This window comes from Idiotropiscis lumnitzeri, chromosome 1, assembly GCF_059441095.1.
Source record: "Idiotropiscis lumnitzeri isolate Australia: NSW breed Sydney's pygmy pipehorse chromosome 1, RoL_Ilum_1.0, whole genome shotgun sequence".
Classification (NCBI taxonomy): Eukaryota; Metazoa; Chordata; class Actinopteri; order Syngnathiformes; family Syngnathidae; genus Idiotropiscis; species Idiotropiscis lumnitzeri.
Genome location: NC_142391.1, coordinates 13,991,291 through 14,018,002, shown reverse-complemented (window position 1 = coordinate 14,018,002; position 26,712 = coordinate 13,991,291). Strand labels below are relative to the sequence as shown.

General features: G+C 40.4%; 1 protein-coding gene across 3 annotated transcripts in view; it reads right to left on the bottom strand.

Moving 5' to 3' along the window:
* Positions 1–26,712, bottom strand: part of arid1b (AT-rich interaction domain 1B) — a 168,699-nt gene that overhangs the window by 87,980 nt on the left and 54,007 nt on the right. For all 3 annotated transcript variants that reach the window (XM_088318875.1, XM_088318884.1, XM_088318893.1), the window contains exon 4: positions 12,928–13,038. In XM_088318875.1, the coding sequence (XP_088175001.1) occupies positions 12,928–13,038 (111 nt within the window). The remainder of the gene's footprint in view (positions 1–12,927; positions 13,039–26,712) is intronic.

Below are 26,712 nucleotides of genomic sequence, written 5' to 3'. Positions count from 1 at the left end.
GTGAAGGTGGTTAAGAATCAGGAATGAAAACGAGACGAGACAAAAACACTTGACAGACGACAAATCATATCGGCTATAACTCAATCCAGAGACAGCTTTCTCCATCTCTTGTTCTGATTTTTTTTCATCCTGATGTCTGGTCTTTTTTTCTCTCTCTCTCTCTCCCCCCCAACCAACGTGGCTGCTAATGGATATGACGCATTATGAAACACAAGCCATTAGGACAAATGCGATGCAAAGTAACAACAAGCAAATGAACCCAGATGAGAAAATGAAAGCGTTGAGGATGTGAGCAAACTTATTAAATAGTCTAAATATGGCTGGACATCTTTTAATCTTTCTGTCGAAACAATTGTGATGCCACAAATGATCATAAGACGAATAAAAGTAAAATATTGGGAAACTATAACAAGTGACTACAACTAAACATTATCGGAACAATTAGACAAAGACACGTTCACTTAATGAAAAGGAATTTATGTACCTCTTTAAATCCTCTCTTTTTTTTTTTTTTAAAGTATATGGTTAGGTGACATTGGTGACATTTGATTGCATTCAATAAATTCACGATTTTTAAATGAAGTCAATGGTCAAACATTAAGTAATTTGTCGAAATAACCACGTTTTATTGCTGACTGCGTTAAGTAAATTAAAATGATTAAAATTATGCTGACAATTTCTCTGTAATAAAACATGACACATTTGTTACATTTTTGCAATTGCTATAAATCATTTATATTAGTATATATTAATTAAGAACAATTGGCAACTTAGGGTGATCGATCTCCCATAAAAACCTTTGGTTGGCATGCAACCTCCCATCACGTATTTTTCCTTGAAAATCAGTTGATCACGATCAGTATTTAATTGATTGGAGCGCCGCTAAATAATAGCACTCCGAAAGGTAAAGCTGAGCAATATTATTTTTGGCAAGACAACACTTGCAACGATCTTAGCAGAATGTCCGTGCGTACTCAATGTTGAGGCTGTTCTGTGTTCTTTGCATGTAGCATGGAGGTGAGCGGTTGACGATAACAGCAGGTAATACAATTGTATCTCACAGTTTCAGTGATGGAGTGTGAGTTTGTATGTGTGTGGGTTTGAAGTGTGTGAGGAATTATCGCTTAGCCAAGTCTGACAGATGGTCACACACCTCCAAAAGAGCAATGAGACTGCAAAAATGGCCCATCAGTGACATCGGTGACTCCGACCATGTGTGTTCGAGTGCTTGTGACCACATTTACTGTACAAGCAAGTATGACTGCGTGTCTGAGTGTGACCAACGCAAATGTTCCTCAAGCGCCATTTTGGTCCCACTGGACAGTTCGTAGCTCATTGCCAAGCCCTGTTAGTAATCAGGCTGGCAGGTCAGTAACACGCTGAAATGGACTGGACAGTCATCAAGGCAGGCATGAATGCCACTGGGAGAAAAGCCCTCCAGATTTCAATCCGTCTTGTCTGTCTCCATCATTTGAGCACGTTGTCCTCCCGCCTTGCTCCTTTCAAGAGACAACAGAATTGTCCTTACGTCCCTCCTTTTTTGATATTCAGACCGTCGAGGGTGTATTAGAGGTGGCTAAAGTAGATATTAAGTCAAAGTAGATATCTGGGTAAACTTATTTACCTTCATTGAAGTGAAAAAAAGGACATACTCTAAAATGTACTGAAGTGCAAAGTACAATAGTAAAAGGAAAAATGAATGATACTGTCAATTACTGTATGTACAGTATCCCCTTTTGTATTAACTTGCATAGTGCTCGTATTGAGCAGAAAAAAAAAAACGGGACTAGGTTTTGGTGAAAATTAAATCCTGAAAGGATAAACCTTCAAAAAAAAAAAAAAAGACTATGTTGCTTGTCCGAATCTCTGAATCTGAGGCATCGTTGTCGTTCAATCAGGTAATTGAAATTTCAGCTACAGTAGACTTCCACTCTTTAATGACATTTTATTTATTTATTTATTTTTTTATTTTACATTGTGTCGTTATCCGCGACAGTTGAAAAACAATAACAAATTTGACAAAGTAAGCAGTAGAAAGTACAGCTACCTTATTTCAAATGCAGATACTACAAGTAAAAAAATCAAAAGAAAAATAAATACTAAAGTACATTGCACTGATAAATCCACTTACAGTAACAAAGCATTTGGACTCGTATCACTCCGGTGTAGTACGTGAATCTCAAGTTAACCACCCAGGTATCTTTAATTTAAAAAAAAAAAAAAAAGCCTAACAATACTCAATCTGTCGAAACTGACTGAAGGAGGGATCATGTACACAAATGCGGGATCACACTCAGGCAGATATATGTAAAGCAATTAACAATTACACGCATGCACACCTATACACGAAAACACACACACACACACAGATCAGCAACATTATAAGTCTGACACGGTATAAAGTTAAAGTACATTCTAGCTGTGGATTGTTAAATATGCACATAAAGATTGTTTATGTAACATTTGGAGGAAGAAAAACAGCCCAAAAAAACTACAAAAAAAAAAGAAAAAAAAGGAAATTCATAACAAAAAAGAAGTGTCATAACTGGGCAGTTTCAAGACTCATTTATTTAAATTCATATCACACACACGCACATTTGACACTAATTCATCAATGCCTTCCATTTTGATTTTTCCTGACCATTAAATCATTTTGATTTTCTTTGTGCTTTAAGAACTTACACAGTTTGTTACTACTTGGCTCTTTTGTCTGGTCTTGTTTTTTTTGTTGTATATGTATGTTTTGTGCCAAATTCTGCAACTAAACAAAAATGCAAAACAATTATTCTATGTTGACGAAATCAAATGACGAACGTTATGAAAGATTTTGGGTTCATCGCTTCCGACTGTGAAGCTCCGTTCATTGAGATGCATTAAACCTTTTGTAGGGAAATAAGGACGGCTCACAGCCACACGAATTCTAGATTCACTGACACACACACTCTGGTGCAAAGAAAATTATTCGGTACGCTTGTGTCATGAATCTGACAGTGATTTGGGGTATATGCGCAACGTGTGAGCAAAGTAATAAGATTTCAACGCATTTATTATTGAATGAGGCCCATTTTCTACATTCGCCATTTCATATGAACTTTTCTCCTCTTGAGTTTGTCTATCCCTCGCCATCGAAGACTAGCAAGTTTCAACGCATTTTTCTTTCTTCAGCGACTTCACGTCGGCTCTGACATGCTGCTTGACAAAAGAAGCACAGATTCCTGAATATGCCATGACTGATTTAATAAACCAGCGGCTTTCACGGTTACATACACACTCGGTGTGTTTGTGTACACACTACGGCACATGAAAATGGTATGGCATCAAGAAAATCCGAAGTGCAAGCGTCGCATCACGGTCAACAAAATGTACGGCTAGCCAGCTCACTTTTGTCCATTTGACGACTGGTAAGCACGCCTTCTTTAAAGTACACCACCACCTTCTGGGCCCTAAGCGCCTGCACATTACCATGGCAACCGTACACCACATCACACATACACACAGACATTAGATCGCACCTACAAGTTACATACAAAGATATCGTGATGTATGGTCATTTTTTTTTTCCCCAACACACCAATTATCACATAATGACGGTATCTTGACTCTATCTCTCCAAGTATTCGCTGAAACAAACGCCATGAAAATATTCACAAAACTCTACCGAGTATTAGCAGCTCAAACAAGCCCAACACAGCTATCTCCTATCTGTGCAACTTTGCATGTACGTGTGTGTAATTTCACTTGCGTTTTGCCTGTGAGCACAGTATGCATCCAGATAAACCTTCTCAACGATAATGAGAGCGAGAGAGAGGAGGAAAAAAAAAAAACTATCTTAATCTTTAAAAGGCTCGACGTGAAGCTGGAATCCAGCTGTGAACTGGGTCGTGAGTGAGTAAGGTGTTTGTGTGTGTGTCTGTGAATGCATTTCAGCATAGATTCATGCGTGTGTGTGTGTGTGTGTGTGAAGGAGTTTAAAGTGCACACCCAAATTTTATGACAGTAGATTAATAGCAGCACTATATAGTGCCATCAGGACTCATCACAGTGCGGATCATGCATAATAAACCTCCCATGTAGTGGGCACGCACGCACACACACACACACACACACACCCCCTCTCACTATAGCAACGCTGGTCTTGTCGCTGCCCCTAACTTCAAAGTCAGATGTCATTTCAGCATCCGAGCAGCCAGAGGGAGCCATGCCGATGACAGCCGAGTTCCTCCTCTAAATGGCTCCTTCCTCCATTCAACCCCTCGACATTCATTAACCGTGCTCCTTCAGTCCTCGGTGGGCTCCTTCTTTCATTTTAGCCAATGTGTTGGGACACCAGGCATCCAGGATCAGACAAAAATAAACCCGACGGAGGACTGGAGGCAGGAAAAGAGGGAATGAGGAGAGGAGGGCAAGTGAGGCGGAGGACGCGGTGAAGGAGAGGTCACAAAACACAGCAGATAGGAATAAAAAGGGGGGATATGTTTTATATTTCTTCTAGTATTCTACTGTTGCATGTTCTATTTTGATGCTGTAACAAAAATGGGGAAACACTAGAGTAGGTGTGAGGGTGTCGGAAAGCTAGCACGCACACATACATGCACAGATGTATAAAGTGATTTCCTAATGGATACTTCCCATGTCCGAGCTATTAATGAATAGAAAATTGATGTTTCCAATCTTCTGCTCAAACTGGCTAAATAACATTTGAAACCATTTTAACTGCAAATTTAAAAATTAATGTAGTCATGTCAGAAAATCACTACTCATAAAAGAAAGCTGAGCGCCAGAAGCCGTTTAGCGTTGCTGAATATGAAATCGACATATCAAGTATAAGCAATTGAGGTGTCGAGTCATTTTTTTTTTTCTGTGTGTTTTAGGAAGGCAAAAAGCGCACCCCATTTTAAACCAAATGAGCAAAGATGTTGACCATTTTTAAAATTCACACTTTACATTTATATAACATGAGCTACGATTTATCATTGATTGATCGTGCAGGGTTAATTATTTTATTAATTAATTAGTCTACCAAATCTGTGATACAGTAGGCATAAAGTAGAAACTAGAATTTTCAGAGAACACCAAGCAGATGAACAGAACTCTCAAACAAAGGATTATTTTGTTTTATTTTATATATATATATATTTTTCAAAAAAGGATCTGTTCTCGGAACATTTGCTTCCTTCATCAGTCTGCACTCCCTTACCCCTCCCTTCTTCCTCCCCCGGAGAGGGTGGAGAGGCGCCAGTGGAATCAAACTAGTGTTTTCTTAACCAAGTTCATCCCTCTCTATTTCCCTTCAGTCTCAAATCATAAAGTCTGTCACATACTGGAGCTGTACTAATGTAAAAGTACACACACGCACACACACGTCTATCTAGTTGGGTAAAAAAAATAAAAATGATCTCCCACATCTCCCTCTTACTGCTGCTCAGCCTTGTGTTACCAGCTTGCGTTAACAACCGACATTGGCCAACAGAGCTCCCAGTAGGTGGAACCATGTCTAGCCATCAAGATACAACTAAAGGCCTTCAAAAATATATATTTTACAGAACCCAATTGGGATATTTTCTTTTAGTGTGTCTCTCCTCCACAGGAGCGCAGTGTCAGTGGTGGGTTTGCACAGGGAGACATTCAGAGTCAACACACAAGGCTAAAGACCCAACTAATGGCTGACTTCTTTTCAACTTTTCTTCATTTCAAACCTGACTTGTATCACGTTCTCACTAACAGCCAACTGTGGATACGAACTGCTGGTGACGGTAATTGGACTCCAGACATGCGGACTCTCGAAAAGCGATGCTGATGGCGAGGCAGAGAGTTTCACCTCAGGTCATTTCTGCTTCCGGCGCAGCAATAATTCCAAGCCGAAGGCGGGGGACATGGTACGGCTGTGTGAAAACACGTGTTCACCACTCTTCAAGAGGAGGAAAAAAAATGTTCGCATGAAATCGTGTGTGCGGTAAATGATTCACGAGGAGCAGAAGAAAACAGAGCGGCGTACAAGCGTGAAACTTGACTGTCTGCATTTTCTATGAAGCAATTTCTTCTGACCGGCAGTGTCATGATAGCCCGGGCCGGGCCTGTGGTGATAAAAAACATGGTGTGTTTGCTTTCACTCAGTCACAAAAACTGCAACGTAGACTGCAGTCATATTTCAAATCTATACAAAAAGTTTTTACATTTTAAAGACGTCTAAATGGGGTATAACCTTTAACTCAAGACAATTGTTACACCCAGAGAAAACCCACGCGAATTTTTGATTAATTTATTTTTATTAACCAAAGATTGAGAATGCCGATATCCAACATAAGTTAGATTCTCGTCTCAAGGTGCGATGAGACAAGACAATTCACCCAAAATTTATTTTCAGCGACGACTTCTCTGCCTCCCCGCCAATCCGGTCCGGCATCTCTTTAAATAGCAGCTTTTGCGATTAGGAAATCACATTCTACAAAATTGCGCTTCAATTGCAAATGCAGTTGATCGTTCAGCCCTCGTGAGCTGGCCAAATATGCGACCAATTTTGAGCTGAAGAGAATTTCACTCAACTGGCAGAGCGGTTATGTCCCTAAAAATAATACGGAAATAAATAAAATAAATACATAACATTTGTGCGCCTGCAATGCGGTAGGAGAAATGTGGGCCTTTTAATTTAATAAATGCATGCAAATGATTTCACTCCTCAGTTTGTTCATGTTCTCTATTGCACTTTGCACATGTTAAGCAAGATGACATATGCACCTTTTCAAAGGTTTTTGAAAAATGGATATACAATTTTTGACCTCTCTAAAATTGGCGCATGACCTGACGACCCTGAGCAAATATGGGTAAGAAAGGGTTGCAGTGAAGTAAAGTTAAGGAAGCCTCTCATCCAAAACGTTAGCCTTAATAAATAAAAATCAAAACAAGCTAAGCGACACCGGTTTGCAAGTCGATTCTGGTTCTGTAGCGTGACCGAGAGCATTCCTCTCCATGTGACAGTGGCTTCAGATTAGCGCTCCTATTCTCGGACATGCGACGTGTTCGTGGCGGCGGCGGCCGGGAACTGCCGTGGCCTTCGGCACTTCTGCACCTTCTAAGAATAGGCGGCAGCATCCAGGGCGGCATTTCGTTTTGGTGTCGGTCCAACTCCTGCTGGCTCTCACATGCCTCACCTCCATAAAAATGGAGAAAAGAAACATATCGTACTGTAGTTATTCCTATATGAGAATTGCATTGTGAGACGGTGTCAACGTGTCATTCCATTCCTCAATACCTTGGACTCCTTTCTCCCCTCATGCACCCCCCCAAACCCCCCCAGTGCGAGCTAATGTGGAGGCTGAATGTAACCCTGCTGGATGACATTACTGTGTGCTGCCTGCTGGCGTGTCTGCCTGCCTGGGGACTCTAAAATAAAACACAGCAGTGCGTCTGAGCCAGTAAGGACACATACTGTAGAGGCAGAATGACAAGCTCTGACAGAGCATGCGCGCATTGGCCTCACTTGTGTGCGTGAGTGTGTGTGAAACTGGCAGAACGTGCATCAGTGCACTTATGCATGTTTGTGCGCCAAGATGTGTGTGTGTGTGTGTCTGTGTTTTTGATTGAGGTGTGAGAGAAAGAGAGAGAGGAGAGAGCAAGTATAGGTTAGCCGGCCTCTCCAGCTGCGGCTTGTCAATCATTCATGACCTAACACTCGGAGGAGGGCAAGTTGGACAATAGCGGAAAGGACAGTTGGATTTGACAACTTTCTCTTTTTGCCACGAAAAAAAAAAAAAAAAAATCCACGCCAAGTGGGACAAATGAGCACTAAAAGACATACAGGAATATTTAACTCCGAATGTGAGTGAAAAACATGCCGCTGCCAGAACCTTCCGGCCTGCATTCAGCATCGACGTCACCCTACACACAAGTGACAAAAAGATAACCACGTTTCACCTGAACGCTCCACACACTTTCTCTCTCCTCTTATTTGCGCCCTCATCCTGTTCTTGCCCCCACTCCTCCTTCACCTCCTCACCCACTTCTCACTCTGTGTTTCCACATGGCTGGCCATCCACTCCAATGTCTCGGAGCATAGGAGGCGGCGCTGCATCTTGGCAGGCTGTCAGGGGAGCGCTGGAGAGCTGGGAACATGTAGTGACTGGAAGAAGGGTGTGTGTGTGTGTGTTGACTGTTGGGTTCTTCTCGCAACTGTTTTCGCAATGCAAGAACTGTTAGCATCTTGCAACTTCAGGCGCGACACAGAGATTTTGGTCTTGTTCAATTTCCAGTAACAATTAAATCACTGAGCACACACAGCAGGAAATAGCAGAGCAGGTCAGTAGACAGTCTGTTGCTGGCCCAATATTAGGCAGGCGCTGTGAAAATGAAGCCATTGCCGTTAAATAAAATCAAATTGTCACACATTTGCGTTGCGCAGAAAAAAAACATCGAGTTCATCCAAAACTGTTGTTGTCGCAGTAAAATTGGAAGCAGCGCCAGGGATGAGACATCGGTGAATGTTGTGAGAGAGCCACTCAGTGTGGATTAACTTGGTGCGTTTGGCATTTTTTGTGGGCTCTTTGGATGCCACCACAGAAGGGCAATTGTTTTGCCAAATTTCAATGATTTTTTTTTGCGAGAAATAATTCTGAAATATGTTCTGTAGTGGAACGAGCGGTTATTCTCTTAGATTCTACTGAAAGTGAACCGAAGTTGTTTTCTTTTTTTTTTTTTTAATGTGTCCCAGCCCGGCAAGACGGTGAAGATGAACCAATACAACTATAAAACAGATCTTACACAACCATAACATTTATACTGTACAAAAAGATGCGTGACTCCAAATGATGATTGCAATCAAGAGTATTTTTGGAATTGTGTGAAATTATTGAAAAAAAGACACAATACTTCAGGGGAAATCCGGACGATAGACCTGCTTCTAAAATATTTGCACTAAGTATTTTAAAAGTACATTTTCTCTTCAGAGGCTTTTCTATATTGCTGTATCCTGCTCTTCTTATAGCAGATATTAACGTTTTCAAATAGCTTAAGCATGGGTGTACGTGCGTAAAAATGCACCGCATCATATTGAAAAATGGTTTGGTTACGTGATTTAGGCTTGGATGGACAATTTTAAAAATGTACATTTTAAGTCAGATAAGCCAGAAATATCTGAGCATTGTTAACTAAATGAGGTCGAATTTAATTTGAAAACGGGGCTATTGGACAGCAAAACAGCAGCGGTAGGGACAATCTGATGGGCAGAACTTTGGCACTTATATAATGGGTCTGTTTCTGGTAGCGCGTTTCTTCTGTAACATTGTGGGATGATAGAAATGCAGTTTGTGGGACCGAGATGTAAACACAAAGTAAAATTTCTCCTTTCCTTTTTTATTTTTGCATTTCATGTTTGGGTTCTTATTTATATTTGCAAGTAGGTGTCTGTTTTCATCAGAAGCCTTCTACTCAGTGCTTTCATCTCTAAGAATCATGGGAAATGTAGTCCTACTAGTCTCCGCACAGCGGTCGCCGGTTAGACTCAACGTAAGCGGAGTTTTTCTGCAGGCATATTCCCAATTTTACAATCTGAGACCGGAACAAAATTGTCGGCTAATGACGAGTGAAATGACTTGTTTGCAGGTGTTGAACTGTCAAACAAGAAAGCATTTAGCATTAGCCAAACTAATAAAACAAACACCTGTCATCAGATTGACTAGCAATCCTCAAACTTTTTTTTTGTCTGTCGGAAGATCCTTTCCTCCACCGGAAGCAACCTCCGTAGTTGTATAGCAAACAAAAGTTACACACACTGATACTCTATGTCCGGTCTTAACCTAAAATAGCGCTAAATCGATCAAATAAAGAATTAGATTAAACTATTTAGGATACAATGCTTCACAAAAAGAATTCGCCCTGTGACTCGGTGCGGTTTATGTATGATTTACATTTATTTATTTATTTATTTTTTAATAAACCCAATAATTGATAATACAATTGATAACACAATTAATAATGCGGTGCACCGGTGCGCCTAATGGTCCATCAACTACTTACGTATCGTTAAAAAGTTCATTTTGTGCTTTTCATTTGAGTATGAAGTTTGTTCCAATTTTTTCCACCCTTTTTTTTTTACAGCATTACGAGATCCAAACCCCTTAGCTTAATTTGAACATTTGGCTGTTTTGACTTCCTATTTCACATTCAACTTGTTTAAAATATTTATCATACAAATTAAATGCAATTGTGTTAGTGTAATCATATGGTGAGGGGATTACACATTTATGTTTTTCACAGACACAATGGCCTTCTTGAGGGCAACCAAAAGTATGATGTGGCCCGTGATTAAAATGAGTGTGACACTCTAGCTTACATAATTGTTCAATTTATAAAATGGCCTATGGATCATTGCATGGGTTAAGGTCATGGTCCTGATTGATCATGGCAAGATTATGTTTCTTTACTAATGCTTGTTTACCAAACTTCTTCATGTAAACACAAACAATAAAATAATATAGAACTCTGCCCTGTTGCCCATTTTTTTTATCCTCATTTTTAATCAGAGACCAAATTGAAATAAATAAAAAAAAATAGTAAAAAAAGAAAATCAGTCAGATCTTTGCTTCTATTATATATGTTATGTATTTGTTATTATATTATTATACTATTATATATGTGTTATATTGAAACGATAACTTTTTATGAATTCTTTTTCGATTGAAAAATTAAAGAACAAGATTTTTTTTTTTCATCTGACAGCAAAATTAGTTATCGATAAGTGGGTTTTGCCAACCATAACAACACAACAGCACGGACACTGTACAATGAGACAGACGTTGAGGTATCTGTACCTCAAGTACAACATATGAAAGACCCTTGGGACATTGTGACTTGCATTCATGATAAGTCACAAAAGTTCCCTTTAGTCTCTCTTCAAAAATCCCACCACATCACACAGCAGACGCGTCCCAAAACAACAACATGACACTTTGCCGACCTGCCTCTCCCCCCCACCAGAGGAAGAAGAGATGACAGCAGCTTTAGATCTGACATCAAAAGTGAGCGAGAGAGGGAGAGAAAGAGCGACGAGGAGGGGAAAAAAAAAAACGGTTACAACTGCACCATGACAGCTTGCTGAAGAACATAGCAATGCCAAATAAATTTGTTTTGTTTTCACCAAGCATTAAAGTTTGCTTCAGCATGGAATTGTTTCTATCATCAAGTTGTGACGAGTACCGAAATAACTACCGCGTGTTATTTACCATCATGGGCAAGCACACATGATTAAACAAAGAAATGTTTAGTCATGTTTTTTTTTTTTGTCAAGTCTGGCAGGCGGCACGGTGGATGACTAGTTATTACTCTTAAATTCTACTGGAACACGGAACTTAAATACGCACATTTACGCCAAACCACAGCATACTGCTACTACCGTGACTCCAAACGTGTGATGAAAGGTGGAACAGAATATTTTGGGATTGTTCATAATGCAACAAAAAGAACAGGCCATGTGACCAAAATAAAAGAACACCAAGTGCTACATGCCCTCCATTGTTGTTCACTGGTGCTCTTCTTTTAATTTATTGTTGGGTTAACCTGTTGTGCTTTTACAAACCATGAGCTGTAGCGTCTTTTACCATCCACACTTTTTCCACACACAAAGTACGGTTTTAAATGTGACAACCCTATCCGTCATGGATTTATGCTATGTGGGATGTGAACATCGCGATATGCTCTGGAGACGGACGGACCCACACTGAAGTAAAACACAATTTAGATTTTTGGAGGATAAACCAGTCAATTTGAACAACTTTAAAATATAAATTAATGAACATCTATGGGAACAAAAGGAAAAAAAAAACTTGCTGTACTTCTGGTTTATTTATTATTCCATGATGAAAAATATTTTATTTTGAAAAGGGAACAGCTTCTCGCCATTAGGGCAGACTCTTGATGCATGTCAAGATGCTAATTGTCTCCATCGCATTAGGCTTATATTAAACCCTCAAAATAAGTAAAAAAAAAAAAAACTGACTACGTACATTCAAACATCTTAAAACCTACTTCAACTTCAAGTCACAACGATTTAAAAGCCTCTGCCCCTGTGACTTGAGTGGCGCTGTTGCTCCAAATTCACTCAGTCACATAAAGGCCATTTGTCAGTGCGGCAGGGAAAAGCGGGGATGCTTTTATGTTGTGACTTTTGACAGAAAAGCTGAGTGGAAAGGCAAAAGAAGAAACAAACTGTGTGAGATGAGGGCAGAGGTGGGTTTTGATAATGTGCATGTTTCTCACGGAACGGAGCTCGGAAATCGTCTGACACCTTCCTGCATCTTTTAGTCCTTTATCTGTATTCCACATTTATTGCATTCTGTGCGTGTGTGTGAGTCCGCAACCAACATCAGCTTCAACAATGTCAAACACCCTGAGTTAATTTATTAAAGGAATCCTTTTCACATCCCCACCAAGCAAACCCTGGTAGACACCTCGAGCAGACACCTTAAGCCAAAGTTTTAAATGTTGCTTTACTCCATTCTTCACAATGCAAAAGAGCCATGCAAGGACTTAACTGATTTGAGTTCAGGCAAAAAATTAAAATAAATAAATAAAAAATTTTGTTCTCAATTATTCCTGCAAGCAGCCCGTTCAACAAGTTCGAGTGAGCCCAAATGCCAAGAGGCAGCCCGCGTGGGTTTCCACATGTGATTGTGCGCTCCAGCACGAGAGCTTGTGACCGCGTTTATGCTTCACTTTGCCTGCGGGTGTGAGAGAACACATGATGCTTTGACCACCGGGGCCTCTTCCACCTTTGTTACTGACCCAGCAAAACTCAAACATGAGACAAACGCATGCATTTCACCCGACAAGAACTCAGAAGTCATGTTCCTTTCGACCGGACTCTCACGAGCACACATGATGTAACATGCCGTCTTCTGCCGTTTTGCTGATTAGGCAGCAACATTGGTACTCACTCACCGGCAGACTAGAAGGTCGGTTCTGGGTGGAGACGCCATCCTCGTTGTTGTTCTTCCCAGAATTCACTGGGCCGCCGGGACCTCTGGTGATGTAATTCTCTTGTTGTGCATCCTGAAAAGAAAGAGTGTGATTTGTGAATTACCATTTTGGTATTTTATTATTAATGCTAAATTTCAAATTTGAGCCTATCAATAAACAAGTTGGGCACATAATGTGAAATTCTAACAACTGTACTTTTTACTGTACTGTTATTGTAAAACTAAACACACAACAACATTTATGACAAACATGATAACATTTAAATACAAGTCACCAGCGAAATTCTGTCACAAATCCATACATATTCAGTTTTAGTCACTCGACACCATTGCAACTACAATGAGAATTGACACATTTATTTATTTTAAATGGTAAGTTTTCGATTCATCATCAAGTCTTTTGTTGTCACTGTACCTAACAATTTTCAAGTCCCTCATCAAAACATGTTTTCCTTTTCCTCGCTCGCCATTCCTATTTTTTTTTTTTTTTTGTCGCAAGTGGCTTAAATTGACCCTCTCTTTTATCTTACTACCCTCACACATCTTATCTACTATTTAATTCCCTTGAAACTCCCCACGCCGTCCAATAGCAGCACAGCTGTGTTTACATGTCTACCCCGACATAAGTTTACTAGTTGTTCTTTTTCCATCGTTTCTATCGTGAATACTGGCCTTCCATGAAGCACAAATAACCAAATCGGCTTTTTTCCACCCATAGAGGATTTTTTTTCTTCCCAAGCCACATTCCAATCAAACATTTTGAACCTCTTTCTTCTTTGTGCCTCTTTTTGTTAGTGTCTTCTTGTAATTGAACCAATGTACTCCAGGTGTGTTATCTGCATGTGTGCAACACACTGCCTGTAAAAGCCCAACATGGGCACAGGAGGAAAAGCACAGTACATAAAGCACATAACGAATTGGCTCGTGAAGGGTCATGTTAACTCATTTACTACCATTGACGGCTAAATACGTCCAACATCCTTTTTTGTTTTTTTTAAACATTTGGCTGGTAGTGAAGGAGTTAAAGGGAATTAGCATCAACACTTTAATGACGCATTATTTTTGACAGCCCTGAAATTAATGTGAATTATGAAAGCACTATGTTGTATTATATAATTGTAATATTTCTATTATAGTATAGTATGATTGCACAAATAATGCGTTCATTTAGACTTCGTAAAGAGAAACTTTCATGTCGCTGTTTATCTACATAGAGCAGTTGAGAAATCCCTTGAATTCCTACATCCAAATTCGGTTAATGTCACATTTTCTCACAAATCAATTATTTTGGCCAATACCCACGTGGGTACGTTGCATATTTCTTTCCAAATTAAACACCAATACAAAGGGTTGAAAATGTCAAAGCCAAAAATTGGATCGCTGAATACATTTTAGTCCATCCACCAATGATAATCAGATTACACCTGTAATAGTTTTAATCCACAATCAATGCTTGACTCCGTTCACATGATTCACATGACAAATCCCAAGCATGGATCTGCAGTAATGCAAAAAATGTACACCCTGACACACGGAGCGCATGCAGGGGCAGAACATCGACAGCCCATCAACACACGTACTGCACCCCTAAAATCATTCATGCCTTACCCGTTGCAAACAAAGTCAGACACACACACACACACACACACACACGCACACACACACCCCCACGCAGACATACATTCAGTCCCATTGTTCAATCCAAGTCATTTTCTTTCCCTCTGTAATCACAAACCGATCTAGTGTAATGCAATTTTCTCGCCATTGTTGGAGGTGTTGCCCTCCCCCTTCCCTATCTCCGCCTCTCGCTTCATATCAGCGTCTCCTTCCCTCTCTTCCTTTGCTTTATTCACGACTGAGGTCGTTCCTCCAACATGTTAAGCGTCAGCAGCACAATGGCAACTTGTTACAGAGCTCTGAGTGGAAGGATTAGTGAGAACTGATAGGCAAAGGATCACATGGGCACATCGTTGGCAGGCGCTGCTCGTCATACATACATAAATAGCAGCGCATCTATGCGCCACACGTCTTTACTTTTCCATTTTTCAAATCAGTTTTCCCCTCCTCAACCTTATCTGCTGTGTGATTAGACTGCAGTATTTGGGCAATACTCCTGGCAGCGAGTGGATATCGTGTTGCAGCAGGAGATTACTCTTCACAGCAAGAGACTTGGAGTGAATCTATTATTAACAAATTAATAGTGTATCGTCATTTGTGCAGCAGAGGTGAATTACTCTCGTACAGAACTTTGAGTGTATTGCATGTGAAATCTGGTATCATCTCAATATTCTTGCCACTTTTCCAACAAAGTTCCAGCACATAGACGGTTTGCGAGCTCTCGTAAAGCTGCGCGCACATCCAGACAAAAGTTAATATATTCACTCATCCATTATTAAGAGAAGGTAATGTAATGACCTTAAAAGCCCCTGAGTAGTTCCTGGAAATCCACATTTCAATTATCGGCCAATTAAATCGCAGAAGCAGTAACAAGGTGGCATTTTCAGCACTTGAAACGTGCAACCATGCTGTTGTTCCCTTGAACCCGCGACAGCAACATTTTTGGAATAATTACACATTTTCAGCCTTCTAACTTTTGACATTTTGTGAGTGGCTTGTGTACGTCGTTTTTCTTGTGTTTTCTGTTTCTTCTGGCTTTTATTTTCTTGCAATGCAAAATATTTTCTAAAAGGGAGACTTAATGCAACTGAACATTGGCACGTACATAATAGCTATGCTAGTAAAAATCAGTACTAAAATTCACCCCCTAAAAGATGCTAGAGTGATTTATGGCCTTGTTTTGTGATGAGATTTACGACATAATGGTCAACCCCCGTTTGGAGATTGGTTTATCTTTTAGTCTTCGGTGTCAACATAACAATAGGGAGGTAAGTATTGTAATATTGCTCGGTTTGTCAGTTGTGTTGTCTTCAAAACGGTGACCAATCGCTTGCATTTACTAAAGCGTGACTCCCACCAAGACATGGAGGGAGGAGAGGAGGCATGATCATATTCCTTATTTTTAAGGGGTGTTTTTCAAATCGTTGTTTGGTTACAGATTTCTTCAAAACAAATGGAAAATGCAAGCTCATATCATTTTCTGATAAAAGAAGTCATAAATTAAACTTTTTATTGAAAAATAGACCCCTTTAATTTATTTATTAAGTTTGCCAATACAATTGAAGTCTTGCTAAAAACTATGCATTTCCCCCCATAATTATTATTAGTTTTTAAAGCATCGTCAAAATATTTTTTTTTCCAAAAACTTGTTCTCCACTGTACGCAAGTAATTTTAGTAAGCTACTTTTCATTTCTTTACTTCACTTTTAAATGTTTCTTACACTTTCTAAGTCAATAATTTTAATTATGTGAAGCACATTGAGTTACCTATGCGCAGTATAATTAAAGCTACAAATTATACTGGTGTTAAATATAGAATGCCATTACGTTGTCTGGTTTTTAAATACTAGAGAGTCAAAACATGATACAATAATCAGCGTCATTATAATGGAAACTACCACGGAAGATTATTTACATTCACAGCATGGTGACAGCATCAGGTGAAACTGGACTCCAGTCTCATGTTTAATGACTAAAGAGGGATAGATCAAAATTCAAACGGTAGACACAATTGTGCTTTGTTTGAAACAAGAATCCCTATTCCACATTAAAAAAATTAAAAAAAAATCGAAGCTAGCAATGACCAGTTGTGGTGTGGTGCTATTTCTATAAGTGTACTTTTTAGAGGGACATGCTCCAAATTACCTTTCACGGATGAAAAAAAGCCGAAGACAACTGAATGTAGAACACACAAAGTGTCAGCTGAAACAAGTCCAATATTTACTCGGGCATATGAGTCTGTAGTGCGCGTGCGCGTGCGCGTGCATGTGTGGATGCTCGAGGGGATTTCGGTTTTAAGTGGGTCAAAGTGGGGTTGGCCTCGTACTACTGTTTACACTCGTGTTCTTACATCATTGCCGTCAACTGTAAAGACAGAGCGGGTGAAAGAGAGAGAGAGAGAGAGAGAGAGAGAGCGAGGGCAGGCAGAGGCCGAGAGGGGAAAACATAAGGTGACACTGCGACTGCATCGAGAGGAGGAGAACAAGAAGATGAAGAGAGGAGCGCTGATGAAAAGAAAAGGAGTCGTGAAACATCAGAGGCAAACGAAGGAGTGTTGCGAGTGCATCCTTTCATTTGAGGTACCCCCCCGCCCCCCACCTCCGCTCCATTGTCTCAAAATCCCATTTCCCAGCTAATTTAGAAGCTTCTAAAATACACTCCGCTCCATACCTTAAGCCTAAGGCCACGGCTAATCCTGTCTCCGCACACACATTTGCCCAAGCATGCACAGAGGCGCACACTCATTCATCCTCCGCGCTTTTCAAAAGACTTCATCTTGGTGTAGTGGAAACGAATGAAGGATATTGAAAGCAAACGTTTGAAGTACATGAGGGAATGCAGAGGAATCAAACTGTGAGTTAAATGCTATTAGACAGCTGTGTGCAGAGCCAGTGTAATATTAGATTTGATTGAATAGATGACTGCTGAATGTGGTGTAATATATAGAGGCAGAGAGGCTTTATGCAGACGTAAATCAATATTGCAGCACTGCGTTAATCTCAGTCGCAGGAAGACGGAGGAATAGACGCTCGGAAATGTTGCACGCTGACACTTGTTTGGAATATGAGGGCTGCTTCTTCCCGCTTGTACGACAACATGATGTTCGCCTTTGTTAATCCCAGAATTAAAACGTTCATTTCCTAAAGGTTGAGGGTCAAAAGTATCGCCTGCAACTGTCTTATATTCAAAAGACACGCCATCTTTTAAAAGGGATCACTGATCCCAAAAGCGATACGATAGTTCCTTTTTTTCTCCGTTTGACATTTTTCATCTCTCACATCATTTTAGAAATGCACTTGGCTTCTTTGACTGGTTGCACTACTGAATTTTGAACTCTGCATTCAAGGAAGAGGCGAGGTGAACTGTTGCCTCTCTTTCAATCTGCTTGGGTGCCTGTCTTGAGCAACAGAATTAAAGAAGCGATGAAAAAAAAATAAAAATAAATAAAATACTTACCCTGGCATAATAAAGCCACCGGCCTACAAAACCAAAAGCAGGGCAAATGTGCATTTAGAATTAAGGATGTTCTTGCATTACGTCATATGCAATCTTTTTTTCTGACAAATTACATTTATTGTATTCATATCATAAATTGAAAACTATTTTGAGCTGATGAGGAAGGAAAATTTTTATTTTTTTTACATTTCCCCTACTTGTTTTGATGTATGATTTAATATATTTTAAATTCGTTGACTCATTGCCGCTTCGAGAACTTTTTATTTATCTTATTTTATATATGCTTAGTTTGACACCTTTTTCGTTTTTCTGTTTATAAATTCAAATCAATCAGTCAATCAATTAATCAAATCATTAGAAAATAATGTATATATATATATACTGTCACACCGCATTGTGTGATTTACAATGCATGGTTTTTTTTTTTAAAACATGATGCGCTCTACTTTTGTGCCCGGCGCAAGTCTAGCGCAAAGAGCCTTCCAGCTGTGTGCATGACTGAAGTTTCTTTCTTTTGGTACATTGGAATCTGGGCACAGGTAGAAAGGAGGCGTTTGCGCCATTGTGGGAATGAACACAGCCGACTTGCTTCCTAGCCAATGGAAGCGTTTCTTCTTACTTCCTTTAAATTTTACGCAGTAGAGGTGCGTGCTCTACATGATAGGATCATGAACAAACGGGAGTCCATGCAGGAGATCAACACACAAAAGTACGTGTATGAGGAACTGCAAGATCTCTTGTGAATGATCCAAAGTAGGCCATTGTGTTTTTTTTTGTTTTTTTTAATGACCCCTGTGAATGTCATTAAATAACATAAAGCACAATTTAAAATTGAAAAGGTCTTATGTAACGGATATAGTGTGTAGTCGTGCGGGTTGGTCCGCCTACGCTTACACTTTGAAGAAGTGCATGTCCAACACAATTAATTTAATCAGAATAATGTGCTTGTAACTAAAAGCCTGCTCGCAGGTCCATCAATAGAAAACAGAGTTTTCCTATCGCGGACGGCTTGGGGGAAATCTGTGTAGCTGCAGTTAAGCCCCACCAGCCTGATCAGCGCTTTCCTTTTTGCATCACAGACCTGTTTGACATAGATGCATTTTGACAAACTGGCATTCAAATAAATAAGAACAAAGTATATCCAATTCACCATTAATCCATTGATGAATGTAGTCATAATTAGTTGGAGCCCTGAGCTCGTTTCTCCACAACATGACAATCCTATTTTGGGATTATCTGTTTTTCAAAACTGTAAAGGTTTGTCTTTTGACACTGGTCAATGACGCCATCTTTTATGTAGAATCACATGCTGCAGATGTCTTTTAGCATGGTAAAAACATGGCAAAAAAAAATAAGTGAGCTTGCGCCAATATTCCCCACCATTAAATAGTATCCTTAAAATGCTATGCTAGCCAACTCACAGCACCTCTTTGATCAACTCAATAAAACATGTTTTGTTCAGACTCTTTGTGCGGCCAAGGCAGTTAAGGACTTTGGCTCTAGATTACTGCAATCAATTAGGTTCCTACTTTAGCAAGCAACGGAAACGTTGTGAGGTTATTAGTCTGACCGGAGAGCTAAGCCGAGATGTCAACAAAGGTTGAGATCAACGCTGGCTTCCTGCCTAAGACTGTGATACCAAATAAAGGAAAAAGAAAATATAAAGAATGACAGTGATGGATTACATATATTTGACAGCTTTCTGGAAGTCTCTTTTAAAATATTATTAGCATTATGATTTGGGCGGAACAGTGGCAGACTTGGTTAGCATGTCGGCCTCACAGTTCAGAAGTGCATAGTTTAATTTGGCGTTCCTGTGTGGAGTTTGCATGTTCTCCCCGTGCCTCTGTGGGTTTTCTCCGCGCACTCCGGTTTCCTCCCACATCCAAAGATATGCATGGTAGGTAGATTGGACGCTCTAAATAGTGAGTGTGAGTGGTCGTTGGCAACCAGTCCGGGGTGTAACCTGCTCCAGCATGCCCGCGCCCCTCGTGAGGAGAAGTGGCTTGGATAATTGATGAATTGATGGATGTGGCATTTGGGTTGTAAACGAATCCGGATTTCAAGTGTAACATGATGTTTCACCTGCCTTTGGTGCTTGATTTACTACAGTCTCTTAAGTGCCAAAGAGCAAAAGTGCTCACGTTGACCAGAGAATCCGTCCATTTGTGTGCTAGCAGGCAGTAGCCATTTACTAATAAGCCAATCTTCACTCAACTTTGTGGAGTGGTCGCTGTTGACCAAGAGAAAAACAATTATTGTTAAGTGCAGATTCTAGTAATGGAGACACACTTTAATGGTATTTTTTAATAGAGACATTGGATTGGTATTTTTTTTAATATCTTCTCACTTCTCATTTCACAATGAACAGTTGAATAATATGAAAAGAGAAAAAAAAGCAGCTATATGCACTTGTTTTGTTTTGTTTTTGTTTTCAAAAGAAGCATCATTTGGTTTTGATCCAATCTACAGAGTGTCATTCGCTTGTCTTCCCCTCAACATCTGTCTGTTTTTATATCCACATATATTTCTCAACCCCTTGTGCCACACTGCTTCTCTTCATCAGTTCAGCCTCCACCCCCTTCCTCTCTATTTGTGTCCTCCTCCCCCACAAGTCTCATGACTACCAAATGAATTAGTTGTCCCTGTTGTTCTGCAGCACCTTGGAAGATGCACATCTCACAAAATCTAACACTAATTCCATTAATATTCATTAAAAATTAAGCTTAATTGTGTTTCGTTGGGAGAGAGGCCTCGACTCACACACACAGAGAGGGCGAGGGAACATAAGCACGCGCACAAACATACAGTACACGTCAGTCATTCTCCCGGCACACTGCGCTATGATTCCAAGGACGGGGATCGTCTCATGGACGTTTGGTAAAACCATAAGGAGCGTGCGCACATGAATGTGGACCTCACATCCCACGCACATGCACACACCCAGTGAAAGTACGGAGACTGACTTTCAAAAGCATGTTCACGCTAATCCCACTGACTGAACCATAATTGAAGCAAGACTTGGAGCTGCACTGTGCAAAACGTGACAAATCAAGGTTTGGTTACTGTATTTTTCATTTATGTACTGTTTGATGTTTTGATATTTTACAAGGTACATTGTATTTTTCATACTGATTATTTCGAATAAGGTGTTAACATAAAACGGGGGCAGCTCTTTCATGTGCTGTGACTGCTTTTAAAAAAAAAAAAAGCAGTGTTGGACTTGATGCAAATGATGGCCATTCATGCCGGGCTGGAGTCTATTATTATCATCACGGGAAAGGTGACCATTAAAAGTAGAACTAGCCATGGGGCCGCCTGTGTATAAATGTGTGTGTGTCTATCCTAATGGGTCCATTTGAAACATGGCCTGCGTGTGTGCGCGTGTGTGTGTGTCCTTCAAACGCAGCAATTCACCAAACCTTGAACACAAGAAGACACAGGACACACACACACACACACGTAGACCCACACACAAACAAGCATTTCCTCTTGCCTATATAAACAGACAATCAAATTCACACGCACATCACAGCATGAGTTCCAATATTCTGCTTAGGATGATGTCAGATACTGACGAGGTGCAGAGATGCCAACCCCAATAATCATCTCTCAGGTCCGATTATTTAGTCAGGAACACTTGTGTTTCAGTCTTAACAAACACACACCACCAGAAACACTCCAAATAATTTATATTTATAACATGAAGGTAATAGATTAATTTATTATGCATGACCAGCATTCAAAATCAATTTTAACTAAGTAGTGCTGGGCGATATGGACATATTTTCATGTTACATGACTTAATGACAATTCTCTGATCATTTCTCCATACGTTGTGAAAGAAAATATGTATTTTAAAAAGGAAAATATGAAAAAAAAAATGGCAATACAATAATTTTCATGAAAGAATTATTGTGTATATTGTAATGTAACGTGATGCATAATGTTTACATCCATGCTATGCTAGCAGTGCGGTAAACCGGTATTTGCAGCAAATGTGATTTTTCAAACAATGTGTAGCATCTAAGACCAAGTTCATATTTCAGGATAAGATGCCCAATGTGGATTTTTTGTCAAATACAATCTTTTTTGTGAAAATACAGAATTGTAATGCACACACTGACATCGAACAAATCAGTCACATGACTGCAGTATGAACATAGCCTTAAGTCTCTCTTCCACCACAAACCTCACAAAGTCACACTCTCTTGAAGCACACGCACACAGCACAGACCTTGTTTACGTAACTCGGCTCACAAGTGACCGGTGGAACATAACAGTCACGCTCGCTCTCCAGGCAGGACCAATAAACTCATACTTAATCCAACTGTTACGTTTGTGTAACATTTCGTTTAACCTTAAATCGATTAGTCATGCCTGGCGAGTGAGCCTCAACGATGACGGATTAAAAAAACAAAACGCTGTTGTGTTAACATTTCAGATGGTAGATCGGGAGAGGCGAGGCAGTTTTAATTACTTTGTATATCGCACATTTCATACACAGGGCAACTCAATGGATTGAGCTCGTCACTGTGAACACGGCCCCCCATCTATACGCGCACATCAATTGCTTTGGCTTGAAATGAAAGCGGCAACCCACCCTAACGGGAGTAAACCCACGCGACTTTTGCTAAAACATGGAGGAACAATGGCGAAACATTGGCAAGCTTGACTTTGACATTTTGTGCGTGTGTGTGTGATCGTGTGTGTTTTCTTCCCTTGTCTGTGAAGTCGGTATCCAGGAACAAATGTAACGGCATTTCCTAACAAATGGCAGCTAAATGAGGCCCCCAGGGTGCTGCGCTGCTAACTACTGGCCTTGCTTTGTTCAGAGCCATTATGATTGTCCTAACCAATCCAAAATACCTCTCCCATTCTTGGTCATTTGCATTTGAATTGCTGTACTGCTACACAAAAACCAACACTAATCCAAAAAAAGGTGGGGAAAACTGACGGAAAAAATAACAGAGGTGGATACAAGTCAAGCAATTAGCAAATGTCAGTCAAGAGTGGAGGAAGAAGACAGACTGCTTTAAAAAAACAAGTATGAGACATGCAAGCAAACAAACGGGGATGTCGTCCTGCACTGCACTGTACTGCGAGAAAAATATTTTGTTACAGCTGTAAAGCACACCTTATCACACGTTTTCTACTCGGGCACCAATGCCTTGGAATGCACTACCCACAGATATTAGAGGCGTCACGTCAGCAGAAATGTTTTTTCCCGGCTTGGGAATTAGGTGATGGTGACCCGCTATGAAGCTTGCAGCGTCGATCCACCGAAGTCGTCTTCCTGCTGCGCTTCATCTCATTTACTTGTTTACATACAAAAGTTGAATTACGTGTTGGCCTGTTCACTACTTTTCATCTCTTTTCTCCCAACAGTTCGCCGGCTTGCGAATTTGGCGATGGTGACTCATTTGCAAGTAGCTGTTTTAATTCTACAGCTGCTGACCACATCCTCGGAGGTGCTGCTACGGAGCTTATGGCTCTGATCAACTGGGCGAGGACCCGCTCCACTGAAGTCATCTCCATTTGATTGACTCTCACATTATTTCAACTAAGATTGTCTAGCATCATATAATGGTCAAATGTTGCAGCCATCTGTGGTCCCTTCTCAAGGTTTCGCACATTTTCCCCAGATGGGATTTTGAGTTTTTCTTTTCAAGCCCTTTTAGACCGTCTGTGATAAAGCGCTCTACAAATGAATTTTGACTTGACATTGTCAATCAAAATGGGACATTGTCAACTTTGTAAAAGAGGAATTTTCAATTGGTAGTGCTTATTATTGCAATGGCAGTAAACATTGTTTAATCTAATTTAATTTTGAAGATAACAGACTGTATTACTGAATATTGCAATGAATGACATTATAATTTGCAAGGGTCCCTTTTTAAGTGTCCTGTAAGTAAGCATTGGCATGCTGTGCGTCTACGCACACACACTAATGCATATGTGTAAAATTCATCAAGCTTAAGTGCTCGTCAGAGGCAGCCAATCTGGGTGCAGCAGGCCTTGGGTTGCCGTGGCAATACGTGGGGACATTTAGAGGGCTCAGATAAACTCTGCCATTTAAAAGGTTATGACAATTAACGCAGCTCTCCGCAAATTACCACTGCCAGACCTTTACCCACGGACATCTCTCTCTCCTCCTTATCACCCGACACCCAGCCTCACTCTGCCTCTCCTCGTCGGCTGCCATTTGCCCTCCATCGCCGTCACCCGTCGTCCCCGCATCCTTCCATTCCTTTCCAGCCGGCAGCACTTTTATTATCAGGCTAATTAACAGAGTTCCTCACTTAATATTCAAATGGTGACCAATTAATGACACTGAACTTTGGGCGCCCCTCCCACGTGTGGTACACCCTCCGCTCTCGCCACCACCCCTTTTTCAGTCTCCTCGCTGACTTTCATTTCCTCTGTCTTGTCCCTTCAACGTCCCCGTCCCACCTCGCCGTAACCAAGGTGAGCTCCAATTTCCGTGAGAGCGCGTGAGTGTGTTTGTGTGCACCGAGGGGGGAAAGCTGAAGGAGGCAGCAGACCACAGCAAGGGAGTTGTAAAGCTAGGGGCCAGGCTGCAGAAAGGCTTGGCAACCTTTTAATTAACCCGGTGTGATTAAAAGCAGTGGAGGTGGAGGAGTGGAAAGAAAAGGAAAATGGCAAACTGGTAGTGAAAGGGAAACGACTCAGGAGATTCACCGGCACACCAAATGCAACATATTTCGGGCTGATTCCAATTCACGACTAAGTATTATTTTCTGAAAGAAAATGTAGAAATTAAAAGTAGAATAGATTAGATTGCAAGGCGGGTTTGGACAGAAAGCAATCAAATTTTCCATAACAGCTGAACTTGCGATGAGGTCGTTTTAGTCTTAATTTCCTGAGTGAGAAATGTTTCTTGCACATATTGTGTGCATAATATTGCGACATCCTGGCAAATCTCCTTCAACAATACAACTCCAAAAGTCAAAGATCGCTTCGGGACAAAAACACAAAGCCAATAGCATCAGACTTAAAACGCGTTGACCCGAAGCAATGCTTTGCATGCGCGAGTGTTCTTGCACAATCTTAGACATGTCTAACCTTATTAGCACATTTGATTTTAACATGGGCATGCTTTGCAATTTTACACAGCTGCGCAATCACACATTTTGCTGATAGGGTTTGTTTATAGTGCTTAACACAAATGCGGGGCAAAGATAAACCTCTGAATCAGTTCAGTAGGTTTCCATGAAGGGACCTTGTCTCCTCCAATCAGTTGAAAACAGCTCCCGAGAGGCAACTGTCACGACGGGAACAGGAAATAGATAAGACCAATTGAGGAAAGGACCAGTAGGATCCGTTTCACAGATGGATGGATGGGCTTTGCTTGGGTCTGGATACATCTCATGTGGAATGACTTGCCTCATGGAATTCAAACCAAATACAGCTCTGTGACATTTTTTACAGTATATACCAGCTCATAAAATAACTGTGCTGCAGTATTCGCTTCTATATAATTACTCCCCAAGCATACATTTAAGGTTTCTTGGTGCTAAATTGATTCACATGTGCTCCAGTCACACATTCCGACTTTGTTGTGAGTTGAAACACGGCAGCTGGCCAATGTCTCAAGTAGAGGTCTGCCACACTTAAGTGTATATTGCTCAATAAAAGAAACCAGTCATAAAATATAATCTGAAAATTCTTGAAATTTAAAACCTCTCATTCACACGCGCTCATATTTTGCTTTTTATGAGGAACATATTAGACTGTAACAACATGTACACGAGGGGGAAAGGGAGGGGCCTCATCCAGCTCCTCCCCTCAGGTCGGCGCTATCGAACCATGCGCACCGAAACCAGTAGACATTCAAACAGCTTCTTCCCTCTTGCCATTAACTCTCAAAACCAGGGGTGGCCAAACTTTTTGATCGGCGAGCCACAATGGATTCTAAAATCTGACAGAGGGGCCGGACTAGGAGCCGATGGATGGCGTGTTTTGGTAACCTCACCTCCTCTGAGAATAAAAATACATTTAATTTTAAATTAAAGTGAACAAAATCATCAAAACAATATATGTGTCTTTATATTTAGAAAATAAAACATTAACGAGGTTTATTCATTTAATTTTTTAGTTCGGCTTCATCTCTGCCGTTATGACTGTCCAATTGTTGCACAGCTGCCATTGCAGTGGTATTATTGCACAATGGCAGCGCTTCATGACCTATATGTCAAGTTCTGTTCATAGTAGTTGCTTGTTTCTGTACTACTAGTGTAGCTCATATCGCCAGAGACAAATTCCTTGTGAGTTTTAAATACTTGGCCAATCCAATCACATACAAACTCTTACAGAATGATTCAAATAACGTTTCGAAATTGTTGAATCAACAATTTATGTTACTGTACTACTAGTGTAGCTCATATCACATCATAGAAAATGCATTCATACTAAAGGCTGCAAATACATTTATGGATGTCGGTGGACTTTATAAAAACTGAAAAGACCCCGTCATAAGAAATATGTTATTTCTTGAAAGTAATACGGACAAGGAAGCGCTGTGAGAGGGTCCATTTTGAGAGAGAGAGAGAGAGAAAGAGAGAGAAGGAGGGAGAAATTGCAGTACAAAAAAACACCAGCCAAAATCCTTTTTGTCAAATCTTAGACTGCTCCCGGGTTAGTATTTTTCCTT